This window comes from Crocodylus siamensis, chromosome 6 (genome assembly GCF_052110815.1).
Source record: "Crocodylus siamensis isolate JL-2025a chromosome 6, ASM5211081v1, whole genome shotgun sequence".
NCBI lineage: Eukaryota > Metazoa > Chordata > Crocodylia > Crocodylidae > Crocodylus > Crocodylus siamensis.
This window is the reverse complement of record NC_143400.1, coordinates 43,636,337-43,654,586: the sequence shown is the minus strand read 5'-3', so window position 1 is coordinate 43,654,586 and position 18,250 is coordinate 43,636,337. Positions and strand designations below refer to the sequence as shown.

Genomic DNA, 18,250 nt, shown 5'->3' with positions numbered 1-18,250 from the left:
TGGCTCGAGCTCTGGCCCAGCCAATGGCCGCCGCCCCCTCCCCCCCTTTGTGTGTCGGAGCTGGGAGAGGACTCAGGCGCCCGAGCCCCCTCCCCAGCTGGAAAAGCCCCCGGGCGTCCCGATCCCCCCCGCGCCCCTAGAGGCTGTAGGGAGGAACCCACACCTCCGAGCCGCTCCAGCGGGAACCTGGCGTCCGGGGTCCCTTAAAGGGCCAGCGCCGGGCTGGCCCCGCCCCCGCGCGTCCATTTCCCAGGCTGCATCGGGCGGAAAGTCCCAAACTTGGGGGGAAACTGGGGTCGGAGGAGGGGGCCGGTGAGTGGGGGAGGGTCAGGGGCGGGGTCGTGTTTGGGGGTCCCTGGGGGTGGGGGGCGTGCTCCTGGTTTGGATCGGGGGAGGAGGGGCTGATGCGGGGGGGCCCGGACGCCTGGGTTCTCTTCTCGTCCTGGCGGGGGGAGAGCCTGGACACCTGGGTCCCCTCTGTGTTTGGGGAGGGGAGGGAGGAGTGGGCTGGGAGCCTGGGCACCCAGGTTCTCTCCCAATTTGCAGGGGTGTAGTTGCTGGGAGTCTGGACACCTGGTTCTCTCTCAGTTTGGGGGGAGGGCAGGGTTTGCTGGTAGCCGGGACACCTGGGTTCCCTTTCTGTTTGAGGAAGGAGGAGGAGGAGGAGGTGGGGGATGCTGGGAGCCCGGATGCCTGGGTTCTCTCCCTGTTTGGGGGTTGCTGGGAGCCCAGATGCCTGGATTCCTTCCCTGCTGGGGGCTTGACTGTGGGATGTTGGGGACCCAGTGGGCCAGACCAACTCAGGTCACCCGCAACTCTGGTCTCTTAGGGGTGGCAGCAGGGCAGGCACCTTCCCCACAGGAGGGGCAGTGCCCATGTCCAGCATCTCTTTCCCCATGGCTCCCTCAGGTGGGTCTGGCACCAAGAGGAGCCATCACTGGGTTGACTGGCAAGACAGAGAATTAGCCTAGAGCAGAATTGAATCCTGTGGCTTTGTTTGCTTAGGAAGGGATCCACCAGATCCTTGGCCCTCATGGTGGAGGAGCTAAGCCGTCCAGCTCTTTGGGTTGGCACCCTTCAACCCTTGGGAGCCTCTGCCACTGACCAATCTGGAGCATGGCATGGCCAAGTTACCCTCCACAATTGGTCTTGGGGTCAGTTCTTGGAGGCCAGAGTCCTCTATGTTTTCTTCTCATGAAGGCCTCTGTTTGAGCAGCTTTTCAGTGTTCCCAGTTAAGCTAATAAGTATTGGGAATGGGAAGAAGACAGGAACGTGGTTCTTTAGTGTATTGTGGGCTTCCCACTCCTTTCTAGGAGAGCTGGAGGACTTGTATTAGCCTAGAGCAGGGGGTCAAACTCATTGGGGCCAGCTGACCTGTCTGCATGGACAGTCTGGGTGGCCAGGCCTTCCGAAGGCCATGTCCCATCACTGCATGCCCGTTATTTCCTGTCCCATTCCTTGCTCAAGAGGGAGCCGTCTTCACAGGAATCATTTCCAAGATGGTGGCCGGCTCCCAAGATGGCCTCTTGAGCACTGGGAGCAGCCACAAGATGGCAACCAAGCAGTGACGGAGAGCGTCGCGGGACAGAGGCATCACTGAACCCAACCGTGGGGGTAGACAGAGGGGTTGGATGGTGGTGATGGACCAGCTTCGCTTGTCTGGTGAGCACAAGGAAACCTGTATCGATGTCCATAGGATGCTGTCAATGGTGGTTAGACGTTGCTCAATAGCTTTGTTTTGGAGGGGGCGGGGAGGTGAAGGCCAAGGGGTGATTGGTCTGGCTGAGACTTCTAAAGGGAATATATGCCTATTACCTCCTGTCCCGTTCCTTGCTCAAGAGGGAGCCATCTTCATAGGGACTGCTGCCAAGATAGGAGCTGGATCCCAACGTGGCTTCTTGAGTGCCAGAGGCAGCCACAAGATGGCAGTGGTGACAGCAGCAACATTCATCAGACAGAAGCTGTGCTATAGGGAACGAGCGGTGGGGAGAGATGTTGCCCAACCATAGGGATTGGCAAGGGTCAGATGGTAGTAGGTGGTCAGCCTCACCTATGACCATGAGGAGAACCAAGTTGGCAAACCTAGGATGTTGCCAACAGCAACTGAATGTTGCTTAATGTCTTCATTGGGGGATGAAGGCCAGGAGGTAGTGATGGTTGCTGGGGTTTTCTCCCAGGGAGGCAGTGGAACAACGTCTGAGGGTCCCTCACTTGGTGTTATCCTCCAGCAGTTAGTGCCCACGTCTAGCTGTCGTCCATCAGACCTTGGTTGGATCTTGAAGGAACCTTGGCACTTCCCCACATTGGGTCAAGATTGAGTCAATCCCTTGATCTTGGTTAATGGGCCAAAGAGATCCAGCGGAAGAGATCAAGCCTTGACGATGGCTGGATCTTGAAGGAACCTTGGTTGTTTTCCCCTTGTTGAGTTGGGATTGAGTCTGTCCCTCACTGATGGGCTGAAGAGACCAAGCTGTGCCCACCAACTCCATCACCACTGGTGCCCAGGTTTCCCACAGGCCAGTTCCCTCAGTATGAACAGCTCGTCTGATGTCCCAAACATGAGCAAGGAGGTGCCCAAACCTCCTGGCCCCCAGGTTCCTCTGGCATTACCACCCCTTTTAATTAAACAGGCCATTCTTGGACAATCAACCAGCTTGGTAATAGGTCTTTAGGAGCTGCTTTTGGCAAATAATTCAATTACCAGCTCAATTTTTGTGTTAGGGGGTCAGAATGTATGAGCCATCACTTCTCAGTCATTTCTTTAATTGTCTCTGATTAGGGATAAACAAATCCAGGGCTACTGGTTTTATTTCTCAAGCTAATTAGCATCCAGAGTAATGGCTGTCTCTAATTAGGCTCTGGTCAACTTATTGGCCTCTCTTTTAAAAAATGGTTAATTAGTAGGTATTTCTTGCCTTTATTTTTTGCTAAATAGGACCTTTTTAGGACAGCTGGGACACCTGGGTTCTGTCCAAGTTCTGGGAGAGGTGTAGGATCTAGTGGGTAGGGCTGGCAGCCAGGACTCCTGGGTTCTGTCTGTCTGTAATTTTGGGAATGGTGGGTTACAGCAAACACCAGGGAAGAGAATAGTGTCTGGTGGATGATAACAGAGGGTGCTGGCAGCCAGGACTCCTGGATCCTCCAGCTCTGGAAGGAGAATGGGGTCTGGTGGGTACAAGCCAGATACCTGGGTCCTATCCCATCCCGTTCACCTCCACATGTTGTCTCCACCCCATCTCTCTGCAGGTCTTGGTGTCCCCAGAAAGACGTGGGGCTAAAACTCTTGCGCTTAGGACCCCAATACTGCAGGTAAGAGCCCCCCAGTCTTTACCGTTTCCCATGTTTCCCATCTCCCTCAAGATCAGGGCACCTCTCTACATCCTGCCCTGAGCCTTCTCTCCTTTTTTTTCTCACAGTGACTTCCCAGCACCAGAGGACCCCGGCCATCCTTAGTGGTGGGCCCAGCCATGCCACCCAACAAGGCCTCCCCAGGCCATGCGGGGGCGCCGAGCTCCCTCATCTGCCTGCCGCCTGTCTCTGAGGACCTGTTGGTGGTGTGGACGGAGGCTTCACAGACCAGTGACCTGGATGCCCACCAACCACTGCTGCAGGCCTTCAGCCGCTTCCCCTATCCCAGCCTGGCCGACATGGCACTGCTGTGTCTCCGGCACAGTCTCAAGATGGAGAAAGTGAAGGCCTGGTTCATGGCCCAGCGTCTGCGCTGCGGTATCAGCTGGAGCCCTGAGGAGATCGAGGCCACCCGAGTCCGCCTGGCTGTCCACTGGGACCAGATGCCCTTCAGGGCACTACTTGCCACCAGGGACCCCCTGGTGCAGGCTGGCAAGAGCCAAGGGGCTTCTGTGCCTACCCCCAGCAAAGCCCAGGAGAGCTGGGTGACCTCAGTGGTCCAGACCCCGGGGGCAGCTTCCATGGTCTCCCCCTACCAAGCCCATGAGATCCAGGTGACCTCTCCCGTCCAGGCCCCTGGGGCAGCCTCCATCATCTCACCTTATCAAGCCCAGGAGATCCAGGTGGTATCTCCTGTCCCGACCCCCACTGGGTCCCGGCACAGAGCCCCTGAGAGCAAGCTACCAACAGGGCCTTCCCTCCAGCCCAGGGTGGAAGCACCAGCTGTGCCACCGCCCAGCCTATATCCCACGCCACCACCCGCCTACCGCGCCTGGATGGATTTCCCTGCCACCTCCAGCCTTGATCTCCCTCCACAGGGTGTGGGCACAGCCCCCTGGGACCTCAGCAAGCCCTCCCGGCTCGGGGCCCCTGATGGTGGGGGGCAGTCAGAAGCGGTGCCAACATCCTCTTCCCCAGTGTCCTCACAAGGCCCAGCTGTGCCACCAGCTAATGGGGCCAAGTTGTGGGGCCAGCACCCAAGCCCAGAAGCCCAACAGCAGCAGCAGCAGCCCCGGAAGATCAAGCGGAAGACAAAGGAGCAGCTAGCCATGCTCAAGTCCTTCTTCCTGCGATGCCAGTGGGCGCAGCGAGAGGATTACTTGTGGCTGGAGCAGGTCACAGGGCTGCCGCGAACTGAGATCATCCAGTGGTTTGGGGACACCCGCTATGCCCTCAAGCATGGGCAGCTGAAGTGGTTCTGGGACAACACTATGCCTGGCTCCGGGCCCACAGCCCAAGGGGCTGAGCCCTCGGCCCAGGCCACCGGGCCTCTGGCCCATAGCCCCAAGCTGCAGCCAGACACAGCCCCACTAGAGAGCTACTGGGCTGCCCACTGGCAGCTGCGGGAGGTGGACGTGCCAGCGCTGTGCCAGCAGTCGGGGATGGGGAGAGAAGAGGTGCTGAACTGGTTCTACTCGCGCTCCCCTGAACCGGCAGAGGTGGAGGTGTGCTTGGGTGAGGAGGATGGTGGCGAGGAGGAGGAGGAGGAGGAGGTGATGGCACCCGACGAAGAGGAGGAAGAGGAGGAGGAGGACGATGACGAGGATGATGACGAAGAAGATGACCTGGTCCTCCAGGAATGAGGAGCATCGGCTCCAGAGACCATTGCTGGAGGGAGAGTGGCGTAGGGGGCCTGGGGCATCTCCAGAGCTCACATCCTGTTCAGCCCAGTTTCTCATGCTCTGGACCCTGGAGCTCCGCCAGTTCCGTGATCAGGTACCTAGGCCTGTTACCTTCTTCCATGCCTCATCTCTGGTTCTAGATCCTGTCTCCTTGCCCCTCTCTCTCTCCTGGGATCCAGATCTCAGCTGCTCCCTTCAGCTTCCCCTCTGGCACTCCAAGGTCCTGGCTCCTCACCGTGAGGTCTAGAGGGGGAGACCCCACTCTGCGGTCTTCCATCTTCTAGAGCCCCTGGCCTTTTTCTCCCTCTTGTTCCAGACCCCAGCTTCCTCCTCCCCTCCGTCTGGACTCAGGTACGTTCCCCTCTCCAGACGTCCCCTGTTCCACCCTCTTCGACGTGCCTCTCTAGAGCCAGCCCCCTCCACGCTTTGAAACGGCTTTAATAACCAGGCTGAGGTCTAAAACCTCTGAGACACAGAGGGGTGGGATGGGGAAAGGCCTGTGAATTTATTTGATGGAGGGCAAGGTCCTTCAGGTTTGGTTTTACAAACCAGGCCTCCTTCCCCCAACACCCCAGCTGGGGCAAGGGTGAGAGGGGTGGACAGAAGAGAGTGAAGGAGGCACAGCGTCTTCCAGTTGTTGGTTGTTATGTTCAGGTCTTTAATTCGAAGGTGAATGCTGTGGCACTGCAAGCAACATACGATTGCGGGGGGGGGGCTAGGGAGGGATTCTCCTTTCTCTTATCCCTCTGATTTATCTTCATTCTTTTTCTTTCCTCCTTTGTTTGTTTCCTCCACTCTTTTGGCTTTTCTCGTCTCTCCTTTCTTGTCCCTTCATATTTTTCTCCTTGTTCCTTTTTCACTCGTTCTCCCTCCTTTCTTGTTTGGTTGATTTTGTTTTCCCTCGTCACTTGTTCTTTTTATTCTTCCTTCCTTTGTTGCATTTTCCCAACAACTGTACTGACTGAGTCATGCATGGCTCAGGTTTGAGGTGTGTTGATTTCCATCCCTCTCCAAAAATAAAACAAACAAAAACAGCCTTCCACCCCCCTCAAACCAAATAAAACTTCGCTGCACAAATTGCCTTGGGTCTGGGTGTATCGGGGATCACACCTCTCAGTTCCTGTATCTACACCCGGCTCCAGAAGGAGGAGTATCACGCTGATTTCTCTGTGTTGCTATGGGGGAGCTGGAGCTGGGGGGGGTTGGCCCCCAAATGCCTTCAGTCACAGCTGGAAGGAAGGGGAGCTCGTGTCCACTCAGGGCTGAGCTGCTTGTATCCAATGCAGGGTACTTCTGGGGAAAGGGTGTCCTACTGGCTTGGCAAGTAGATAGAAGGTTGAGGGTCCCTCTGAGTGGTGGGTGGAGGGGTGATAATGTCAGATTGGCCACAGTGGTGCGGCTGTGAAGGGAAGCAGGGATAAATGTAGGGGGTGACTGACAGGGTGCGACTGTTGGAGAGTTTGTGTATAACTGTCGTACAGAGGAGGTCCTTTTAGGGTCTAACTACAGTGGGGGTGGGGGTGTCTGAGTGACAGAGGCTGAGCATGTCTCAACTGTAGGATGCTTGCGTGCAACTGACCGTATGGGGGTGCATCCGCAGGTGGCGTCAGACTATTGAGGAGTGATTTTGGGGGGCGGGGGCTGACTGCAAGGGTCATGTTTTGTTAAGGTGTGACTGGGAGAGTGAACAATTGTAGGAGGGTCCAGCTATATGCCAGAGGTGTTGGGGTACAAGGGCATCTGCTTGTGATGTGACTAGCTGGCACAAGACATTATTTGTGCCTGCTTGTGAGAGGGAGGCTATCAGACAAGATGACTCTAGGGAGGAGGGTATGACTAGTGGGGAGAGATGTAGGGGCCCCTACATATCCCCTGGCCCCAGCCTGCCTGTAGCCTAATACCCAGCAGGCAGGAGCTGTCCTGGGAGCAGGGTCCAGTACCGTCTGTGCCTCAGCCTACAATACAATACAGTTGAGCATTCCTGCCAGTGCTGGGAGAGGGGAGATACTTAGAAGAGAGAGAACCTTGCATTTCAGCAGCCCTGCCCTGAGGCCTTCCTAGTCTGATCTTACTTGCCCTGCTGCGAGGAGGCTGAGGGAGGGATGAACTGCAGCTGGGAAGAGAACAAGTGACATGTAAGGCACTGGCCTTGGGATCCTCCTACCCTGCGATCTGCTCCTTGCCACTGCATACCCCTTCCACTGGAACTTGCCTTGTCCCCAAGTCAGCCCTGCACCCCTAGCCCTGCTTGTAGGAACTGATGCCCTGCCCCAGGATTGGGGCTGGTCCTCTTTTCCTGCTTGTATGGGCTAGGGTGCTTACTCAACCCTCCTTACCTGCCGCTGTCTCATCAGGTGCTGGTTCTCTGTGGGGGTGCTCTCCTCTCCCCCATCTGCAGATTAGAACAAGGAGGAGGGACAGTGAGCGGAGGCAGAATTTGGGCCACACTGGGACCCCCTGAAAGAAGCTGCTGGTGGGTGAGGGGGAAACTTGTCCTGCCTGAATGCTGGGGGAGCGGCAGAGATTTGGGGTCCAGCTCACCTGAGAAGATGCCTAGTGTGAGAGTGGGGGTGGCATGACCTAATCCCCTGTCAACTTCCCTTCCTGCCAAAGGGTGTGGGAAGAAGATGCCCAGGCCAGGGGTCTGGGATGAGGAGGAGGAAGTCCTGCAGGGGCAAGAAAGGGATTGGTGAGGGAGAGGGAGCTGTGATAGAAAGACCCCTGCTCCCCATCTCCAGACTCACCTGTAAGACTGGCTGTGGGTGGAAGCTGGTGATGGGGTGGCTGCAAGACAGATAGCAAACGGTAAGGGAAAGCACGGAAATGGGGTGGGGGCAGAATCCACTCCTGGGCTCAGTGTGAGGCATGGGCAGTGGGGAGGCCATGTCACCCCAGGGTGGGGGTGGAGAGAGGCTATTGCCCCAGAGGACTAGGTTCGGGGTAATGGGTGGGTGGGTGAGGAGGCTCACAGTAAAGGAGGGGCCATTCTTATGGGCACAATTCTGTCCTGGGGTCCTACCCCCCATATGCCTGGGGCTCTGAGGCTGTGACCATGGCATAGGACTTGAGAGTGCCACATGCTCCAGGGTTCTCACCATTGCTGGAGTCTGCTGGGGTCCTGCCTGCAGCCTGCCAGGACACACGGTGAGTTCGAGGTAGGGGTTCCACAGGGCAGTGCCCCAAATCCATCTGGAAGGGGGCAGGGATCAGGGTAAGGGGGTCCTGACCTGCCAGCTGGAGGTGCCAGCAGTCCGGTAGGGGAGAGAGTCCAGTGAGGAGAAGCGGCTGTTGGGAGGAAATGGGATCCATTATGCACCTGTCACAGGTCACTGCTGGGCCACACACACCTGCTCTTACCTAACCACCTGGCTGCAGTGCTGGGGACCCAACCGCGGGGTGACTGCAAGGGAAGGCAGCAGGTTAGTTACACGGAATCATGCAGCGTTTCACACATGGCACATTAGCATGGGGACCCTCACAGGTGCATGAGGACAGTCGTGTGCCTCGCGTGCAATTGCATTGGGGCTGCGGCATGTGTTGCCAGGTAGGCTTGGGTGTGGGCACATTGACGGGGGGTGGGTGCATTTGCACACAGCCCCTTGAACAGCCACGTGCCTCACATGAGGGCCCATGCTTGTGCCGTAGGCCACAAGATGCATGTGCATCAACGTGTGCAGGTCTGTACTATGACACACTGGTGAGCATGTTATTACATTCTAACCCTTTGCACAAGGGCGTGTGTGATGCACATTTGCGTGAGGCCTCAAAATCTTGTTTGCAGCTTCCTGTTCACGCGTGCACATTGGGGCATGGAGATGCGCATGCGTGGGTTTCCACACACTTGTGTGCATGCACAGTTGTACAGTACACATGCTAGGCTTTTCAGGGGTAGACACTAATGCACCATCGCATGCTCAGACTCTCAAGCACACATTTCATAGTTTCATTTGTACCAGTGAAAACGTGTATGTGGCTTTGCACCGTTGGCATGCGCCCCAGTTGACCTCATTGCACTGTCACAACCACTGTGCTGCCCCAGTCCTTACACACCCCCTGCCTTCCCACCTCCCCCTCCCCCCCAGCCCCTACACATTTGCTTGAGAGCTGTGCCAGGCACTCTCTTTACCTGTCTGTGATGGGGAGGTGATGCCCACTGGTCGGGGTGTGTTGTTTCTGCATAAAGGGACTCAGATAAGGTTACAAGATGCTTGAGGGTATCTTTTGCCTCCACCACCCCTGAATGCCCCCACGTTTTCTTCTGCTCCTCCCTCCCCCTGCTGACCTGCTGCCCTGACATCGGCTGGGGGAGGCCTGCAGGGAGAGAAAGTAGAGTTATCATCTGCAAAGGGGGTGAGGGGAGAGGGAGCAAAGCAATGACAAGGAAGGGGACAGCAGAAACAGCCAGAGGGCTGGGGCACATCATGGATGAAGGATGGACAGCACTTGCCTTGAGGACATTCAGGTATTTCTTCAGCTCTCGGTTCTCCTGCCTCAGCAGCTCTAGCTCTCTGTGACAGAAAGCAGGGGGTGGGGGTCAGGAAGAGTGTGAGTGCCCCAATCTCTCTGCACTGCCCCCCTATAGTATCCCCCCTGACCCTCACAAGTAAAGCAGGGATAATGTTCCAGGATGAATATTACATGGACGTGAGTGTGTGAGGGATGTTTGCAGGAGGTGTGTGAGGCCTGCATGTGATGGTGAGCAGGGAGCACAGCAGGAGGAACATGATGATGAGCATACCATGAGGCAGGTGACTGACAATACATGTGCAGCAGGCTGGGACCCAAGTGTGTAAGGGAGTGTGTGCCAAAATATGCACTTGTGATGGGAAATGTGCAAAGGGGTAACCTGGGCTGCACAAGGGTGATGGCAAGGAGGAGTGTGCCAGTAAGGGCTGGCAGGTGTGCAAAAGCCTAGATGTGCAATGAGCATGAGAGTTTCAGGGAGTGGGTGCACAAGCATGTGAGAGCCAGCATGTACATGGGAGAGTGTGGAGGGGCTGGGATCTCCACCCCTGCAACCAAGTACCCACCTGTCACAGGTGGTGAGTTTCTGGCGCACCTCTTGCAGGGTCCTCTCTGCCTGGGATGCCTTGTGCTTATAGAAGGAGAGCCAGAGCTCACTCTGATTCTGTTGGAACCGCCACACCTGGACTCAGAGAGAGAGAGCACGGGTCAGGCAGCAGTACCAGGCCTATCCAGGGGCACTGGGCAGGGTACTAGCTGGCTGGTGGCATGGGATTTGGGATCCAGAGCACAGGAGCCTCTGGCATTATGAAGGTTCCTGCTGACTGGGCTGAAATTCCCTGAGATGATTAACTTGTCCCCCTTATCTCTTCCCTCTTATCTGGCTTTCTCCATGCTGTTAATTAGCCCTGGTGAGGAGGGGTGGAGAAGGGGCTCCTGCTGAGCTATTTGCTGTGATTATTAACTACCCTCCCCGCTCCCACTTGGTTATTATTGAGACTTCCTCCACCCCCTTGACCTTGGGCAACTCCCTGCTCCAAGCTGCCCTGTTGGGGGGCAACATGGGAGTTAGATTTTATCCCAGCAGTGCCAGCCCCAGGGTGGGGACACAGGCTGGCTCAAGAGGTGGGGATATGAATTAACCCTAGCCCTAACACTAACTCTTTCCTCTCCAGGGGGATCCAGCCTAGCAGTCACATCTCAGGGAGTAGGATGGAGATGGAGATTCATGGATCTTAATGCCAGTTAGGACATGGAAACAGCACTTGACCTCTTCTATATTGCAGGTCCATTTCCCTCTCTGCTGCTCCAAAGTTTTGGCTAATGTCCAGAGAGGTGTCTGGTTCGGATACAAAGGCATTGGGAGCTGAAGGCTCACACAACCTTGGGGGTGGCTTTATTTCCTGTCAGGGTTGGGCTTCTGGTTCCTTGTTGATCTCTCTCCACCACCTGAAGTATCAGAGTTGTCTTTCCATAAAGCTTCTGCTCTTCCTGGTGGACATCTTGTCGTGGTCTTGAATCATTTGGGCATCTCTCCCCCACAGTTCTCTAACATCCTTTGGGAAATGAGGATATGGGACACAGGCTTGTGGCACTGGTCTCACTGGAGGTATTAAGCAGACAACATGGAGAGGCCCTGAGATTTCTCCTGAAGTTGCTGCTTTTCCAAATAGAGACCCCTGTTCTCAGCCTGCCTTCCTTCTTCATACCTACCTGACCATAATCAAGCCATGATTCTTGTTGTTTTATTCTGTTTTGCTTTTTTTGATAAATGATTAATTCTCCCCCTCCAAAAAAATTGAGTTTTGGAAGGGAAATTTGGGCTGAATTTGGCAAATAACCTCAGCCCCCCCCTCCCCCCAGGAAAAAAAAGGGGGGGTGATTTTTGAAAGTGGCAATATAAGGACCATTTCAAAAGACAATGTTTTCATGTTTAGGCTGGGGTGTTTTTGAAGCAAAGGTTTAGATTTTGACACAGTGGGAGGGGGACAGGATTTCTTAAGAAAAGATCCACTTTCAGATTTACAAGAATCTTGGGGGAATAGGTATTCACTGGAAAACCCCAATATTTCAGTTTTATTTTGAGCCAAATCTAGTTTTTCCTCCCACTGATTGAGCCATTAAAATAAGAAACCTGTTGTTACCTCATTTCTGACTCCAAAGCAAGAGTCTGAGTAGGTGCAGCCGACCTACCAGTCCTGGGTGACTGCCTTGACCTCACTGCTATTTACCCATTTGCCAGCCTTTGCGTCAGCTACAAATTTTATCAGCAGCAATTTCATATTTGGGTCTGGGTCATTGTGAAAAATGTTGAGCAGTGGCAGATCTGCGAGCAATCTCTGTTGATTCCTTCAGGAAACATCCCCATTTGAGGACCATCTTTCCTCAAGAACCATTGTGGAGCTCCATTCATCAGCCTGTTAACCCATTTAAGAGTGATTTTTGCTGACATCTGCAGGGTGCCAGGTTCTTAATCAGAACATCATGTGGTGCTAAATCAAACACCTTATGAAAGCCAGAGTGTTGTACAGATGTAGCTGTTATCAAGCAAACCTGTGATCTCCAAAGAATGGAATTAGGTGTGTTTGGCAAGACCTAAAACTGTCATTGACTAGCATGAATCATAGTCCTAACCTTCTAATTCTTACTAATTGAATCTCATATCAGCTTCACTATTATTTAATCCAAGTTAAACAGCCTGTAGTTATAGGCTTTTCCACTTGAGTGAGGAGTTGGCTCTGATGTGGTCCTATGGAAAGGAGATGGGTTGCTTAGTGGGGTCAGGAATATGGGCATATGGGGCTTTTCCCATTCATGGGGTGCTGGGAAATGGGTATATGGTGCTTTACCTGGGAAATGTGGGCAAAATGCTTGAGGGCAACTTCCACCGGTTTCTTGAAAAACATCTTTTCTTGTGGTTTCATCTATGGATGGAAAGAAGCAGGGAGAGAAAAATGGTGGCCACACCAATCCTGGATAATGCCCCTATCCTCTACCCAAAATAGCTAGGCAGCTGCCTCAGAGGGGAGCATATAGCCCTGAGCTGTCACTGAATGAACAATGAGACAAACTTGGCTGGGCTCAATTTTTCCACTATTTTAATAACATCACCAGTTTTAAAAAGCACTGGCCATTTTACCCCAGACTTCACAATTTTCACTATTTTTTTTCCTCTTATTGCTAGCTCCTGGAGTCCCATGATTCTGGAAGAATCCACCTTCTATTTATATTAAAATAAATCAAGTCCTTGGGTTGTAGAGTACTTCCTAAGTTGGGCTTGAAGATGCAAATCCTAAAGATTCGTAAGCATGAAAGATGTGGAAATTCTCTCTCTAATGCTTTGTAAGTTAATGTTATGGTTGTTTGGGGGCTTGCCATGTGATTTGATTGATTGATTTTTGGATTTAATGGTGCTGCGAAGACTAGAAACCTATTTGTTTTTAAGCAGTGAAAGATTCTTCCAGAATCACAGGACTCCTGGAGCCTGAAATTTTCAAAGACAATATAAGCCTAGTGATTTAAAACAGAAGGAGGTGGTGAAATCAGCATCAATTTGTGGGTGTTTAGGTTTTGGTTTGGAGTCTTTACATCAAGAATGGATGGATGTCTCCTTCTTAAAAACAGGGTCTTGGGCAGATCTGTCAGACCCTCTTGCACTGCTTTTATTGTTTGCAGCACGGTGGAAAATTTTAATGGGGGATTAAGGGATATCTGTGGCATCCCCTGAGAGCACAGGCTGGTATCTCAGATTCCACTTAGGATAGGTTCCATTCCCAAGGAACATCTTGTGGCCTGAGTCGATATCAACAATTAATTTTGGAAATCCAGGACAGTTGATTGTGCTTCCAGGACTCCCAGAAGCAACATTATTCACAGCAAAACCTTCAGCTCCCGTGAAGATCCTCCTGCTAACCAAATGTGGAGCATCTAGACAGTCCTATCTGAACAAGATTGGGTTAACATCATGCCTCCAGTCAAACTAGTACTGCTTGGCACTGGTGTCAAAGAAAGGAGGAAGGAGGGATGGTACAAAAGGAGAGAAACTCACATTATCGGAGAGGGACAGGTATTTACAGGTCGCTCTGCAAACAGGGCACTTATCTGGAAGAGTTAAAACAATTTTTTAGTAATAATGTTTGCTATAAATATTATGTCTCCATCAGAGGATGTTATGTGGGGATATTTAAAGCAGTTTCTGTATGTAGGAACACGCTCCTTTAGACTTCTCTTCTCCCTTGCTTTGTAATAAAAAAGAGGCTGAAAGAGATAGAAATCAAAGGAGAAAAAAATCTCTCTGCCTCATTTTCTTTTTGTCCTCCCTGGAAAAAAAATTAGTTTAATATATTGATTTCCCTCACTTCCATTATATGTTTCCAATAAAAACACTGAAGAGGATATGGTGAAAACATGGAAAAAAACTTGTATTTTAGCATTTTAAAAGCTATTTTCACTGCTTTCCACTAGAAAAATGTACTTTTGCAGACTCTGCACCTTCCCCACCACCATAGTCTCCCAGTGTGAAAAGTTAAAATAAATAAACACAGTAAAAAATGTAAAGAGGTGTATTTCCTCTATTTTCTGTCACTTTTTATTCAGAAGATAAAGTTAGCATGGGCAAAATGGTATTTTCCCCCCTCACTTTAGCTTTCTTTTTAATAATGTCCTTCCTTTTTCTAACAGGAAAATAGTAGAAGAAGAAAAACACTGAAAGAAAATGGGATTTTGTCCTCCACCACCCATTTCTAAATTAAGATTGTAAAAAATATTCTCCTCTAAATTCATTAGAAGAGTCTTTAGGGAAAGGTTAATTTTCAAAGGGAAAAAAGTCCCAGGGAAGATTCTTTGTCCTTTAGACTTATTGAAAACTGATTTTTTTTAGACAAAATAATTTAGCTTTTGAAGGATTTTTTTCCTTGAAAATATTTCAAGTGATCCAAGTGTTGTTAGAGTCCTATGGAGGAGCACCATGCCCTACTCCAGGGGTGGGCAATTATTTTGAGCAGAGGGCTGCTTACTGAGTTTTGGCAAGCCATCGAGGGCCACATGGCAGGCAGCCAGGGGCAGATAAATATTAATTTTCTACATTTTTAGGGGCCCTACGGGCCAGATAAAATGGTCTGGTGGGCTGCATCTGGCCCACAGGCCACATTTTGCCCACCTCTGCCCTACTCTCTTCCTCAAGGCCTTCAGGCTAGGAACTGTATCCAAATGAACTTGCACTCACCACAGCCAGCACACTTCCTGCAGAAAATGTGTCCGCAGCTGGTGATGGAGAAGTCTGCCCCATTCTGATGAAAACACTGGTTGCAGTGGAACCAGTCCATGCTGTGAGGAGATGGACAAAGGAGGAGTTACTGCCACAAGGGCCAGGTTGGGGGTGAGAGATGGATAATCCAGGAGACAGAGATACTGTTAGAGATGGAGGATGGATGTTCAGTGAGATGGATGGTAAGATGGAGGGAAGTGGCTAGATTTATACTCAGATGTACTTGGCGGTGGACAGGATATGTCTGTATGCGGAAGATGAGTGGATACAATTATCAAATATTACTTATGTATTAATTTAATTATAAGCATTGCTGTTTTATATTCGCTATCTTTTTATGCATTACAGTTCATGACTTGATGGTGGCCTATTCACTGCAAATGTTATTAATGACTTGTTAGCTTATTTATAGGTCCACGGTGCAGATATGATTTAGCCAGGGTTAGGTAATAAAATCTGTTACTCCTGTTTTTATTTTAAATATTATTGTTAGCAATGGCTATCCATTAATTATATTGATAATTCATTTTTGCTGTTTAATTTTGTTGCATTGGTTATTTATTAATTTTTGACTGATTTGTATTAGTTTGTCATTATGCTTCACCTATTACGTATTTAGCAAAGCTTAGGGGTTATATATTGATTATACTCCACTACTAGTTTATTGTTTTTGCTTATTTACCAGGTGTGATGCTGCACTGATTCACTATCTATTTAATATTTGTAGGCCATTTAATCATGGGCTATTTATTTATGGCCATTTCTGATGATACGTAAGGTCCCTTCTAGCCTCTAACATCAAAACTATGAAGCTATGAACTCTGGTAAATTGGCTAATTATTAAATAACATGCTTTTTCATGAGGTTACTTTTTTATGAGCTTGTAATGATTAGGAAGGGTCAATTGATCATCATCAACTCTGAATTGCATCAGTACATTAGAATTGTGGAGTCTTGATAAATAGTGACCTATTATTTATTTTACTCTGGGTAATTTATCAATAATATTTTGTAATTGGAGATGACTAGCCATTAGTAGACCATTATTTTCATATATGCATCAGCCACCTCTGGCTTATAAATCATGTACTCCATTAGGAGTCATAGGTTATTCAAAATCTCTGACCCATTCATATATTAATTACACCAAGTGTTATCTCAAATGTATAGAAATGATGGGAGATTAATTTGTATGAATTAGAACTGATTGGAGAGGGGTGAGGACCCTTTTTATTCACTAATGTAATAACTATCAATTATTAAATACGTTTTTACTACATGTAACTTACATTATTCATCAGTTAATTGAACCTCACAGGTTATCAGAGATTAATTGAACCCCACAAGTTATTCTGTCCATGGTTATACATGTAATTTGCAAATGTATGACCATGGATGGAATATAAATAATATTAGTTATGGAAGAGTAACATGTATTGACAGGTTATAATTATTAGAATAGGTACGGTTTCAGTATATTCTGAAAAATAGGTGACTGGCTAGGAAAGTGCTATTATTCAATAATGGGTTAAGTATCTATATGCTAGGTCACTGTTAGCCATTATATTAATTATCCATAAACTATAAATTGAGGTGGTTAGGGATTGATGGGACATTTTTTCAGGTATATTTTACTAATCCATGGGTTATTGGTAGGGTGTTAAGGTAATCGTTCTTACTAGGAATGATTGGCTATTGAGAGCTTGTTTATTAATAATATATGTAGTCAGGAGATTAATTGTATTAACTAGAGGTGATAGGTTATTGATGGGCACTTGATGCATTAAATAGTAACTAGGAATGGCTGCTGCCTTTCCATGGCCAGTTGCTCATTCTTATATTAATGCTCATTAGTACTGCAGTTAATCGGAGGAAGCTGGTTATTCATGCGCCATGATTTATCAGTGTATTAACTACTCCAGGGCACTAAATTAGGGCTTAATTGTTGGCTACTAAGGAGCCCTCAGCTCCTTCCCTGGGCTCAGTGCGTGTTAATTAATGGGAGGGGGGCTAATAAGCTGTGGGAATGAGGGGCCCCTTCCCCACCCTGGCACCTCAGGACACGAGGCTGGGAGCAACAGTTGGAAAAGGGCGGGAAAGGGCCAACAGCCGTGGTGGAGGGTGGGGCCGGGAGGGGCTGGGGCAGGGATGGGGTAATTAAGGGAAGGGGCGGGGGTAAAAGGGAGGGGTTTGGGGGCAGTTAGGGGAGGGGCTTTGGGGGAGTTATGGGGCGGGCCTGGGGCAGTTGGGGAAAGGGGTTTGGGCAGGAGGGGGTGCGTTTAGGGGGAAGTGCTGGGGCAGGAGGGGAGAGGCTTCAGGGTAGTGAGGGGGTGGAGCTGGGGGCATGGGCTTGCAGTAGTTAGGGGAAGGAAGTAGGGGTAGGAAAGAGTATGGGGGTAAGGGAGAGAGTGTGGGACAGACAAGGTAGTGCGGGTGCCGAAGGCAAGGATAAAGGCAGGAAGGGGGATGGGGCAGCTAGGGGGAGAGGCTGGGGGCAGGAGGGAGAGGCTCTGGGGCAAGGAAGGGGCTGGGGGCAGGTCCGAGTGTAGGGAGAAGGGAGCAGTCTGGGGCACTTGTCAGAGTGTTAAAGGGAAGAGCTGGGGCAGGGAAGCTGGGTGCAATCGGCTGTCCCATGGCAGGGGGATTTGAGGGGGCAGGGAGGTGCCCACAGGATGCCCCTGTGGATCGCTGGAGCCTTAGCCTGTGGCACAGCGCTAGTTAGGAGGCAGGGGGTCTCAGCACCCTCCTTCCCTCAGAGCTGTCTCCCACTTTCAGCCAGCTTGGGGGGGGGAGGGGGGAGGCGGATAGGACAGTGATTTCCTCTTGTTTCTCTGGGGCTGTGAGCAGCCTGGGTGGGCAAAGGAATGCCCCCCCTCACTTCCTCAGATTGGATGGGGACTACTCTGCGCCTCAGCATGCACACCCAGCTTTTCCTTCTTCAGTCTGGACATCTACATCCAAGCAACCTGTCTGTCTGTCCCTGTCTCAATCTGTTCCCTCCCCCGCTCTGCGCTATCCCCAAGGCCTCTGTCCCCGCTTCCCCTTGCTCAGCACATCGGCCTCCGCCCACTGGGGTGAAAGTCCGGGCTGGGCCCCGTTATCAGCTCCTGAGCAGGGTGAAGTGGGGGCGAAGGTCCCGATGGGAAGGAGGGATGATAGCCAAGGAGGGCCGATGGCCAAGGAGGCAGTGAAGGGGGATGGGCGAGCAGGTGCCCAGCAGCTCCTCCAGAGCCTGAGCCTAGACCCCAGAGATGGAGGGGGGATGAATGGGGGGCTGGGGATGAATATGCAATGTATTTAGCCTGTGGCACCCAGGATCATAGTGTTACCCGCCAGCCCTGCACCCCCAAAGCGGACAGAGTCCACACTGCCAGATCTGGCCAGTGAGCCGGAGCTGAGGGGCTGGCTTGCCCTCTGTCCATCTGTCCTGTTCATTCCACCTCTCTTTCCTCTATCTCCTTGTTTTCTTCTCCATGTTCCTGGCTGTGG

The 18,250-nt window shown here is 51.2% G+C and overlaps 2 protein-coding genes across 6 annotated transcripts; one reads left to right on the top strand and one right to left on the bottom strand.

Moving 5' to 3' along the window:
* Positions 1–74: 74 nt before the first annotated feature.
* Positions 75–6,113, top strand: HOMEZ (homeobox and leucine zipper encoding). Of its 5 annotated transcripts, none has more exons than XM_090055373.1 (4): positions 76–312; positions 1,487–1,663; positions 3,248–3,310; positions 3,418–6,112. In XM_090055373.1, the coding sequence occupies exon 4, from the start codon at positions 3,469–3,471 to the stop codon at positions 4,990–4,992; it is 1,524 nt and encodes a 507-aa protein (XP_089911499.1). In that variant the 5' UTR covers positions 76–312; positions 1,487–1,663; positions 3,248–3,310; positions 3,418–3,468; the 3' UTR covers positions 4,993–6,112. The 5 variants fall into 5 exon arrangements, with proteins under 5 accessions (XP_089911502.1, XP_089911499.1, XP_089911498.1 ...); XM_090055372.1 differs by having other exon boundaries at positions 1,469–1,663; XM_090055374.1 differs by lacking the exon at positions 76–312 and adding an exon at positions 605–909.
* Positions 6,114–6,332: 219 nt separating this feature from the next.
* On the bottom strand, positions 6,333–16,867 carry RNF212B (ring finger protein 212B). Its single transcript, XM_090055380.1, has 13 exons — positions 14,720–16,867; positions 13,544–13,596; positions 12,345–12,419; positions 10,062–10,177; positions 9,479–9,539; positions 9,314–9,342; positions 9,158–9,204; positions 8,389–8,431; positions 8,259–8,316; positions 8,127–8,160; positions 7,776–7,815; positions 7,573–7,697; positions 6,333–7,423 (listed from the first exon to the last, which is right to left on the bottom strand). Exons 1-13 carry the CDS (start codon positions 14,817–14,819, stop codon positions 7,350–7,352), a joined length of 855 nt encoding a protein of 284 aa, XP_089911506.1. The 5' UTR covers positions 14,820–16,867; the 3' UTR covers positions 6,333–7,349.
* Positions 16,868–18,250: the final 1,383 nt, after the last annotated feature.